This window comes from Phalaenopsis equestris, unplaced genomic scaffold (assembly GCF_001263595.1).
Source record: "Phalaenopsis equestris unplaced genomic scaffold, ASM126359v1 Scaffold000840, whole genome shotgun sequence".
Taxonomy (NCBI): Eukaryota; Viridiplantae; Streptophyta; class Magnoliopsida; order Asparagales; family Orchidaceae; genus Phalaenopsis; species Phalaenopsis equestris.
The window spans coordinates 4607315-4619929 of record NW_018165280.1 but is presented as its reverse complement, the minus strand read 5'-3'; the positions used below and the strand labels follow the sequence as shown (position 1 = coordinate 4619929).

General features: G+C 33.3%; 1 protein-coding gene across 1 annotated transcript in view; it reads left to right on the top strand.

Annotated features, from left to right (window-relative positions):
• LOC110031717 (E3 ubiquitin-protein ligase UPL6) overlaps positions 1-12615 on the top strand; it is a 110185-nt gene that overhangs the window by 36111 nt on the left and 61459 nt on the right. The window contains exon 8 of the mRNA XM_020735074.1: positions 7729-7801. Within this exon, the coding sequence (XP_020590733.1) occupies positions 7729-7801 (73 nt within the window). The remainder of the gene's footprint in view (positions 1-7728; positions 7802-12615) is intronic.

Sequence of the window (12615 nt, the reverse complement as noted above, 5' to 3'; positions counted from 1 at the left end):
ATAATTATTATTAAAATCTATTTCAACTAACAAACTTAAATTTTTAAGTAAGTTGTCAGACAGTTTGCTAGAATTTAACAAGATTTAATGTCTATCATTTCAAAAAAATTTAAGGGTTTAACAGCCTTAGGACTTATTAAGTTTGGATATATAAAATTTATTAAATCCTACTTAAAGTTAAATACTTTAAGTTGCCAGATAGTCCCTTCACGTTTGTTCAACTTGATTGATTTTTCAATATTTCATCAACTCTACTTAATTTTCAATAACACTAAAAAATGAGCTTTAGTGGGACTATTCTAAGCATTAGTGGGACTTCTTGTTGGATGTATAAAACTGTCATTCATCATCCGAAAATTTGCTAATATGACAAGTGAATTGGCCCAAAAATTGTCGAACAGTTGTAGACTATTGCACATCATGAGCCTCATCTGTCTGACTAACAATAATAACTTGCTCGATTTGATGAGTTGGTAGAAATGCAATAGAAATATTGTAACTCGTTACATCAATGATAGGTTCTAGGGCAGATGAAGTATGAAATGTCTCCCCTGCCCCCATGAAAAGTGGTTACATCGGGGGTGGGAAACCTACATTATGAGCATTGTGTGGAGGCTGAATGGTTGACATATTACCTGCGAGGATAGTGGCATCTTCAAGAGTATCATTCTGATGATCAATAGGCTCAATAACTTGGAGCAGATCAGGAGGAGGGATCACTACCTCTGGCTGAGATCTTTGCTTCTTTAGTCTTAGATGGGGGTGTAGATGGTGACATTGAGAAATGGAGTGACCAAACATACAACAATTCGAGCAATACTAAGGGAAAGACTCAATCACAACCGTTTGCCAATAGCCATGATGTTGTGCGCCTAACCAAATTTCTTCTGAAGCGATTGAAGTGATGTTTCTTTCAACAAGTACCCTGACTTTAGAGGCATGATAAATATTAAAGGTAGGAATGCTCGTTTTAAGTGGCTTATCATACACTGAAGCAACAGAGTACAACACTTGAGTAAAATAATGAAATTTAAGACCAGAGAGGTGAATCCAGACCGGAATGATTGGTGGTTCCGTTTGTGGGTCAAAATTCATCGTCCATTTCAAAAACTTCATTGCATTGTTATCTATTCAAATTAATCTTCTAACAAATAAGCGTGTGTAATCCTCTTAATTATTAAGTTGAATAAGGATGTGTCTTCCATCTAAAAGTCCAATTTTTCACTTCCCAACAAGGTACATAAATTCAAATTTCTTATGAATGAGCTCCATTTTGGGATGACCATAAAGAAATTTTTCGACAAAATTCAGACGATAGGAGAAAACAAAATAAAAAAGATGGTTGACTTCCATTTTTCCTACCAGGTATCTCGATATTCTCCGCTAACGCAAATGAGGGAGGGGAGGAGCACCATTTATGAGTACCTGAGGCGTGGACACCCGCAAGGGCAACAACATACGTTATGCCTGAAGCCATCACGGAGGTGCGACGTTTCGAATTGTGATATTGCAATCAAAGGAAACTGAAGCCGACAAGTAAGGCAGCAGAATCAGTGGAATCCCCTTCTGCTTCGAGCAGAGGACGAAAGGTAAAGATGTCGGATGAGGCGCAAACCTTTCCTCTTCGAGCACTGGGAAGGACTAGACGAGATGATGAAACCGCACCCGAAGAACGTCTTTCAACGAGCGACGATGGACGACACGAGACGCAACACGACGAAATCGCTACGAACCAGACAACGAAAGATGAAACAGAGAAGCAGAGAAAAAACAAAGGCACGACACGAGAAATACCGTAGCAGACGCTAGGGTTTTCCATGAGGCGAAACCCTAGCAAAGCGGAAACGACGACATTCTCATTTTATATATATATATATATATATATATATGTAAGGGAATCGGTATTTGGTCCGGTGGACCCCAAATATTGCTTCCCTCATTTGGGTCGAAATCTAGGTGTGTTTTGATTGATCTGAAGAGCCCGCGCCACGGGTTTCGAAATTTCAACCCGAGGGACTTATGCTGGGGGCCGCACCAATGAGCCCGGATGTATAGCGCGCACGCACACACACACACACACATATATGTATGTATGTATGGATAAAGATGTATGTATACTTATTTATAAATACATACATATTTATACAGACACACACAGACACACACACATATATATGTATGTATGTATAAATATGTATGTATACTTATTTACACACACACACACACAGCTGTGATGGTCATTGAGACTCCACCCATGGTCATTGTTGGGGTGGTTGGTTATATGAATGGTCTGTTTGGCGCAGCTGTTGATTATTTATAAGCTGCTGATAAACAAATTATTCTGATAATCTGATAATATGCAGATTATCAGAATAATCTGGTTTGTTGTTTGGTTTAGCTTATTGAGTTAAATGATATTTCTGTCCTGTCTAATAAAACTGTTTGTGACAACTTATTCATAATAGCTTATTGATAGTATAGAAGCATATAATGCAGAAACATACAATTATCACAAATCAGTTTCAAAAGATGACACACAGTTCTCACACTTTCGTGAGTACCAGAAAAAATAAAAAAAGGACAAAGACAAGTACAACTACAATGAGAAATATTAAAATATTTAATTTCAAACTCTGACTACGTTTGTCCTCATCTACACTATCAACTTGGGAAAACATCGGATTCGCATGACTGCTGACAGTGTAATATGTGGGACTGTCAGTCTACCGGAAGAAATCGCAACGAGCTGAAATACCCTTGGCAACTGTCTCCCAAAGCTATGAGACTGCGTGACGTGAGCAACGAAGACAATAGTCCACAATAACACAAAATACCTCTGTCTGTAACTGATATGCTAGAACTCATGTTTGTATAACTGCGAAAAAAATAAAAAAAAAAATGAATGTCAGAACTTATCCGAAAAAAATAAAATACACATAAAAATTGATCCACATATATACGAAGAAAAGAAAGACTTTTTGGATTAGCTGTCATATATAGCATGTACTATAGACTCCCTCAGAGCAACCATCTCGGCTGCATCCTCACCGTCCTGAGTTTCATATTCAGTAGACTCGATCTCATTATCAGCTAGAGACCCTGAAGGTATTAGGAAGTCAATAATTGGATCATCATCAACAATATTGAAGTTTGTATCTGAATGAGAGAGATGTCGTCAGATGAAGTTGTGAAGTGTCATAGTGATCATCACAATATGCACCTGTTTGGGAAATAAATACGAGGGTATATCACGTAGGATAACCTATTTCTTCTTCCGCACTCCAAATGTTCTTTCAATAACCCCCCCCGTAAAGAGGAGTCGTTTGTTAAACATTTCTTTTCTGCCACGAATTGTGCCAACTGTTTGGTATCTGGTGTCTGGATAGAGCTTCAGGTAGTCCCTTAGCATCAGATACACAACATCTACCAAATAATACTTGTTATGAAAGACAATATTAATTAAAAATAATTAATGTAATTATCAAGATGTTTAATTAAGATGAACAAACCTGGATGTGGATGAGAGAAGCACTGTGTTCTATTCCTAGTTGCATAGGAAAAAAAAGACGACTGTCATGTGCACTTTTTTCCCACCCCGTCATTACAAATATGAAGCACATGTTGAAGTCACACACTGCCATCATATTTTGGGTAGTTTTATCACTCCGACCAATATACGCGATCCTTTCATGACTTGGTAGTCGGGCATCCACATGCGTACCATCAATTGCTCCAATGCAGTTCTGTAACTCATTGTTAGCAATTCCACAGGTATTGAACTAAAAGCAACAAACTAATCAAACTTACTTTGAAATACAACATGTAACGGAGATCATTTGCAATTTGTTCAGGAATAGTTGCGAACGATGGATCAGATGGCTTAATGTTTTGGGCTGCTAAGCTCTCTAGTGCTTGTATACCTTTGTAAAAGTATCGACTAATTGTTTTTGAGGAATGCTGAAATCGCTCCATAGCTCCATAGCTCCTCTAACTATCCTCTAACTAATTCATTCTGTGAGAGAATATATAATGTTATAGCCAAAACCTCTCTCGTGGTTGTTCTAGAAGAACATTGAAGGTCGTGGTTACAACATAAATCATGTAGAAGATCCATAAAAGTGAGTGCACTCATTTGAAAAATGCTGCTGAACCTTATTGAACCTTATTGGATGTCTAACAAATATCTCACTCACCCATTTGTCCCCAACATATGAGGACGTCATCCATGGTATTCATCTAGTACTGGAGTAGTAATATTCTAATAATAATATCGCTATTGCTGCAGCCCATGCCATTTTTTTACGACGTTCTCGTAGTGGATCAATCCTGAAGTTATAAATGCATTAGGATGAAATAATTTATGGAAAAGTTGTGACAACATAATGAAACATTAGTATGAAATACATATAGTGAGGAAAACATCAGGAAAATGACATAAATGAAATACATGAAATCCAGAAAATGAAGTACATAAAATGAAATACCAAGCATCAGGAAATGAAGTACAACAAATGAAATACAAAGCATCTGAAAATGAAGTACATAAAATGAAAACCATCTACTGATAGATTTTTACAAAATAGTCTCATTATTCTACTAAAACACATAAATATTCAAGGCGCAGCTCGGGCCGTATAGCCATGAACATTTACCTACGAGTGAGTTCCTCACGTTTTTTAATACATTTTTCCTGAAAGCGTATATCAGCAGCTACTTCTGGAATAGTTTCTAAAATGACAACACAGTCCCAGATGGTGCTGTCTAGGGGAGGTGGAGCTGCAAAACATCAATTAGTTCATGAAATGAGTTTTTCAAGAAACTATCATTCTCTTTCATCCTCCTGCCAAGCCTAGGCCTCTTGGATATGGAACTGAACTCTCCAATCTTCTTTTTGTTAATACTAGACCCTTTTTTATCAGTTATGACCTTTTCAGGTGACAAATCATATGGTATTTCTGAAAATCTCATTTCACTTGGGTTGAACGAATTTTTTCCAGTCGCGACAACCCCCTTAAACATTATGTACAGTTTTTCCTCGAACTCTGGCTCAATTTCGCACTGCATATATTTTTTGGCAGTTGGCATTACCTGCAATAAAAGACATTTATTAGAGAGGGTTAGGCATTAACTACAAAATAATGAAATTAACAAAAGACATTTGTATTCAGTACCTCCGATCTTTCAGCTCACCATTCATTTAGAGCATCGATAGCTCGTTTAACGGGATCCCAACCCAATCCGGTTGAGCCATGTTTCAGCTCCTTCCATATTTTCCATTTTTTCATCAATTAGTCTCATTTATTTTTGAATTTAAGTCTGTCGTATTATCTTCCAGTCAATTCTTTGAACCTCTTAGCAATACTTTGCCAACCATTCTTATTAAAATACGTAGTTGGTCTGTTTCCCAGTTCAATTTTTTTAATACATATATCGCAAAATATATTGGTAACTTTTTTATCCCACATTACAAAGGGACCCCTTTCAGTCGTCTTAGACATTGAAATCTTGGGAACAAAGGAAAATAAGTATTTGCTTAAAAAAATAGCCCACCGTCATCCATACAATTCCACAAGTTATGAAATTATATTTTGCAATTAAAAAAAGAACATATTATAAATAATTCTCGACAACCAACATCATTTTCACAACGTTCTAATTTACAAAAAAAAAATGGTAAACAAGAGATTTATGTGGTTCGGCTAATGATCTACATCCATAGAAGACAATCCACAAAAGTTTTATTAGACAAATCTATAAGATTACGTAGCTACGATTAAGCTCTCAAATATGTAAGCTTACTACAACATGCTCTCAAATAAACAAGCTCCATACTTATAGCTAAAATTCGGCCAACCTTCAAACAACATTACCAAGCTTTCCCCACTATATATTGCAAAGCACAATGAGAATATAATAGCAGAAATATCGTGGAAGCCATTAACATGTGTTTTTTTTGTAGCTAACAATTCCATCAAAAGAAACATTCCTGCATTCCAATATTTCTCCATCATTTCTAACATTCAAAAGTGAGAGCAAACTATAAATTTTAACTAATAAAAGAAACACCAAAACAACCCAATTCATATGCCTCATAATATGAGTAATTTCTACATGATAGATTTCCCAATACTAACGGGAAATCTATTATTAATGCAGCTTATAATATTATCCATACATTTCCCATATGATGCAGCTTATAATGCTCAATATATCACCGTTTTTCAATTTCCGCATCAACATATTTCCATCTCTGCCCAAACCCAATTCATATTCCTCATAATATGAGTATTTCCACATGCGTACCATCTTTTGCAGTTTATAGGAAAGAAAGATGGCCTTAACGGGAAACTAAATTCCACTTGTAACAACAAATGTATGCCTCAATAGAAGGTACCAAAAACTTTCACTATAATCTCTGCCTCAATAATAACTATGCAATAACCAAGCTGACTCGTGCCTAGCAACTTATTTTCTGCAAGTTTTATTTTTTTGTGTTTTATTTATGTTTCATCCTTTTAGGATGTTAGTGTCTGATGTATTGTATGAGTAGGACACCTTTTTTGGGTCCTCTCATGCAACCTCTACGTATCTTTTCAATTTCAATAAAATTAGCCCTTAGGCATTTATAATATATATATATATATATGTGTGTGTGTATATATTATATATATATATAATAATAATAATAATAATAATAATAATAATAATAATAATAATAATAATAAATTGTAATATAATATTCTCCCTTACTAAAGTATAAATATGATGCATATCACACACATGAATTTTTTAGCACACATTTACTTGGATATTGCTACATACTTTATGAATTTTTGTGTATAAAATATAAAATAGATTTATACATTGCAACTATATGATAATATTTTCTAATAATTTAAGCATTATAATAAGTTTATAATTTTTATTTTAAGTAATGCATGTTCTGTTTAGAAGAATTTGATGATTTATTATCTATTATATCATGCCTTCCATCAATTTAATTTTTCAGGTGTGGATTAGTAATAATGAAATAATTTTAATATTACATATTTGTAATTTTAATGTATATTAGAATATGTTATATTCGGAAACTATATTATTTGTAAGCATATATCCCATTTTTCAATTATAAAAATATTTGGTATAAGCTTTTGTTCTTTAGAAAAAAATATTTAATGACTTCTTAAAGCGTGACTTGGAGGTATATGATCCCAAAGGCAAATGACTAAAAATTTTACTTGCGGCTTCTTAGAGTAAAAGTTGCATCCCACCTGCCCCCGCATTCAAGTGGCCGAACTGTTCCACTTCTCCCTACTTCTACGCCTTACACATTGCCAAACAAACATTTAATTGATATGTAATTCAAATAAAAAGGGGTTGACCAATAATTCAATAGAAAAGGTCTTGCACAAACTAGTGTTATTGCTTTTTTTTTTTTTTTAATCTACTGTTATGCATTAGCGATCTATTTGACTGGAAGGAAGATTCATATGCTGACACCTAGTATTCATGATAGGGCTAATGATGGTGCTAATAAGCTGCTTGATTTCCTTTTTTGTTCTCTTGAGTTTTAAATTGTTATAATTTAGATATGCCTACAAAATTTGTTCTTTGATTATGGTTCATTGCTTGTATATTTTTATGTCCATGTCTTATTTGCTCTAATAATTGTCGAGTTATTTTTCAACCATTTTTCTCGACTTGATTTTCATCTTTTGTTCAAGCTAGGTCATGGACTTTGTACTTGTCTTAACCTTTTTGTTTGAAGAGCTCCCAAAATTGAAATCAACTGCTGGAGTAGGTAAGGTCCTTTCGCTTCTAGCTGTAAACTTGCAATGCGATAAAAGTTTTTTTTCAGTCGTTGTTATCCTTTTGTCAAGAAAATAGTTCCTTTGAATGTTAATTGTCAACATTTGTATTATGATTCTTTCAGTAATTCTTTTTGTTGCGGTGAATTTTGCATGAAAATTTTTCTTATATGCTGAATTCTGTGTTTTCATCATGAAAATGTTTGATGGAGATCTACTTGTGTGTTCTCATTGGTAATGTTTTGCAATTTAATGATCAGTTCAACTTTAATTAGTTTTAATTTTTATTTTATCTTGAAAATTTTAAATTCAGTTATTTCAGGACATGCTGTGATGATATTTACGGGAATGGTTTGGTACATAATAAATTCCATGCCGATGAGCCTACTAATCAAAACTAAATCCACCATTCGAAAAACACATCCATTATATTCTGGAGAGCAGAGGACATTGGTTCTAATTTATCTTATGCGAAACTAACTCTTAGAGCTTGTATGGGATCAATTTTGTTTTTTTTTTTGTCTTTTCTTTTGTTTTAAAAAAGATGTTTGTTTAGTGTATTCTCTTATATTTTTATTTTTATTTTTTTCTGAAAACAAATTAGGTGTAGCTCCAGTGGATGAGTGTTGCCGAGATGAGAATGCTTAGGTGGATGAGTGACTTTACACTTACAGATTACACTTACTACACTTACAGACAAAATGCAAAATGAATATATCCGTGGTAGGGTTGGTGTCGCTCCAGCGGCTGATAAAATTAGAGAGAGTCATCTTTGATGGTTAGGCCACATTAAACGTTGACCATTTGATGATTCGAGTAGGAGCGTAGTTGTTTTAGATTCGACTATGTTGAGAAAGGCAGAAGTGGACCTAGAAAGGCTTGGGCATATTGTATAAAAGATGATCTTAATTTATTAGAATTAAATGAAAATATGACACTCAATAGGGCGCATTGGAAAAAAAGAATTCATGTTGTTGTTGTTGTTTCTAAAAACAAATTAACATGTCTTTGAAAAGACTCAAAACGATTTTTGGGTATTTTGAGCTTTTTAAAACAATTATATCTTAATCAAATATGCCAAACTTGTTTTGCTTCAAATCAAAAGGTAATTAGAATAAAATAAAAATAAAAATAAAAATAAAAATAAAAAATAAAAAATAAAAGTGATCCCAAACGGTCTCTTACTTCAAAGAAGGGTTTCTTTTTATTATGGGCAATCAATTTGTTATTTGGTTATGATTTTATGATTTTTTTTAGAAGGAAATCTGTGTTAATAACTATGATTTTTAATAATGTTTCTGTGGCTTTTATTTCCATAGTCTCCGCTCCTGAGGTTCATGTCTTCTCTGCAATTTGGTTCCCAAAGGTTCCCGTGGGTTTTAGTTATGTATTATTATGTTCCAGCTAGTGGTTACTGCAACTCCAGCTATTTGTGCTATGTTGGTGGTTTAACGTGTATGTACATGCAGTTTCCCAATTGCTTTTTTGTGCCACTTGCAGCTTTTCATCTTCGGGTGCTGCAATGACCCACAAATATTTTATGGGTCACTTAATTTGAAGTCATATGTGGATTCCTATATAGTTTCTCACAACAAGATCTAAATTACAGATGGGAATTGAGGCAACCAAGTATTTCATGATGAGATCTTTAAGACAATTAATCTTAGGTATCTGATGTTTTTGAATATATTATCTTTTGCGGTGTAAAATAAAGCTTTTGCTCTATAAAACCTTAGAACCAAATACTTCGAACGGTTCAAGCACTTATGATTTTAGGAATTAGAGGCTTATAAATACATAATCGAAGATAAAGAATTTAATTTTTATGTAGAAAAATGGCATCGATATTAGATAACTAGTTTGATTTTATACCAAAATATTTCTACGGTGGATGCCTTTTTTGTGCAAAGGCAATTAATGAAAAAGCATGGATGACACTGGATTATAGAAATGACAATCTTGGAACTGTAAAAAAAAAATTCACTGCATTAAAGGGTTACACTCTCAAAATAATTTGGACTAATATCCCAACCTAGGGACTAATATCCCAATTTTAAATTCACTGTTGTAAAGGGTCACAATTTTAAAACAATTTTGAACAATTCACTGAATCTTTTTAATATCACAATAATTGAAACAAATTTAATTTCAACAACAACAAAAATCTTATGTTTGGAGAATTCATTGAATATGAGAAGTCACATGGAATGATTCATAATAAATTTTTTTATCAAAATGACATCTCCAACTACCACTGTGATCCAATGATATTTATTGTGTGTGATCTCATTTGCTTCAATATTTTTAGCAACACATATGTTTGTTAAGGCAATGTTAAGGTTATGAACTATGCAAAATATGAGAATATATTTGCTCAACAAGCAAATAAATTGTCTTACAAATTGAAGGATTATCAATAATTACTTGAACAATATTTAAAGGTCCAACCAACACTAACACTTTTTTAATAAATTAGAAATTTATAATTTATCTTGTATTGCCCCTCACAATTTATAACTTTAATAAACATTAGATAATATTTTGATACTGCCATAAAATTAATAAGTGACATTCTTTGAGGACCAATCCAACCACCACATACTAAACTAACTTATTTCTCTTTTCATCTACTTTTTGTTGGTTCAAGAACTTTTCAATATTAAATCTCTCTCTCTCACTCTGCAATAATTTTGATGTGGAATATAACTTGCAAGATTTTTTATTACATGCAAAAGTAAAAGTATTCTTATAATAAGAATTTATTGCGAGGTTAAAAAGGAGACTAGTTGAAAAAACTATTCTTGTAATTTCATCTAATTGTTATCGTATATGTATATTAAATATCTTTTCCAAATTACTATCTCCAACAAAATTTTTTTAAGGCTCGTATCATTTCATTCTAAATGAATTGATATTAACACTAGCATCATTAATTTGAATTGAAGAAGTAGAATAACATGACCCATGGGTACTTAGTAGTTGTATCTCTTTTGGAATCATACTTTTGATTCTTAACTCAGTTTTGTTGATTTTTTTTTTTTTTGCATTTCATTAAACCCTAAACCCTGTAGTACTTTGGGGCAAACTTTTATTCCATCACCATCAATCTTAAGCAAGTCTTTACTCTCGAATATGATCCTTTATAAGTGATACCACAATATTCACATTTAAATGTAATATTTTCTCTACCTTCAGCTTACTGATATGTTTTCCAATGGCTTATTTTCTTTTACTTTTGAGGTAGTTGAGGCTTCACGACTTCCAGATGCATCTCTAGCGGAACTCATGTTTCTTTACAAGGCATTTCCCAGTAGACATAAAAATTCGATTTTAGATAACTTTAAATTGAATGTAATTGTAAATGACAAATCATGTGTGCTCACAAAAAAAAGAAAATCTACAATAGAATATAGGAAATTATTTATTGTTGAATGAGCTGGCGGAAGAAAAATTTGAGCACTAACTGTATCGTCATGCTTATAACATAGGCTCCATTGGTAGTTGAGAGTGGGCAAAGATTGAATTACAGAAGATTTGACAACAAATTGGCAGTCATTTAATTCTGGGAGGGCAACAACCACGATGACTAAAATGATGATGTCATAGTTATTGCCACGTCAAATTCACATGTGCAGAATAGAACTATTGAAGTTTTCATTAAACTTCTTGATAATTATGTGATCCATGCTTTTAAATAGTTTTATGAGTTGTTTTCACTATCACCTTAATTGCAGAATAGTTTCACTCACAAAAGATGTCTATGAAACTTGAAATATTTTTCCGAAATCATAGACATCTTGTCTTGCAGATTTTTTAGTTCTCAATCAATACAAATAGAGAAATAAAAAAGCTCACACACACATGTATCAATTTACACTCAACACAGAAGACTATCAGAATGAAGTGTAAGCATAAATCTTACAAAGCTCTATGTTGTCCATGGTAAAACAAGGAAATCAAGGTTAATGTCATGCAGGTCGCTGCTTTCTAAACTTTAAGGAAAGGTTTGTCATCCTCTAAATCTAACCTGAAATCTTCAGTTTCAAAATTTTAAGGACCAATCTCTCTTTCAAGATTCCTTTGGAGCAAAATTTGCTTTCCCTAATTAAAAACTAGCAATATATAGTGATGGCTCAAAAAAAGAGATGTATGGAGGAGAAAATGCGCGTGAATTGAATGACCATCTATACAACATTTGGGAATTCCTAATATCATCCTAAACTCTGGAATTTTCACCTAAGCGGTGTTTCGTTTTGATGTTTGGAACAAACATGAGGTAAAAGGTGTACCTAATTGGCTGATGTTGAGAGGAGTTGAAGAGGGTATAGGCCCCGACGTCATGTGCAGGCTGCAAAGAGTCAATATGAAAGTTGAAACTCGAAAACCTAACAGTCACCTGTTGGTGAGCAGAAGAAAAAACGGGCAGTGAATTAGCGAAGAAGCAATGCAACGAAGCAAAGGATTCATGACAGGCATCGACAGATTCATGATGGGATGGAGGGCGGTGAAGCCGTATTAGATTTAAATATGATTTAATAAATTTTGGGGTGTTTATATACATTCCATCGAATTCATATACACCTAAATTTTGATTTTTACATTTGTGCCACCCAAATCCTTTATATCACATCTAAATATCTAATCTACCACTATTTTTAGTTTAAAAAAATGAAATACACCTTTTCATACATATGTAAAGGTGACATATATTTAAAAATTGAAATTTAGGTGTTAGATATGTAAATACATAAGAATTAAGTGGCATGTATGTAAATTTTCCCTAAATTATATATATATATATATATAT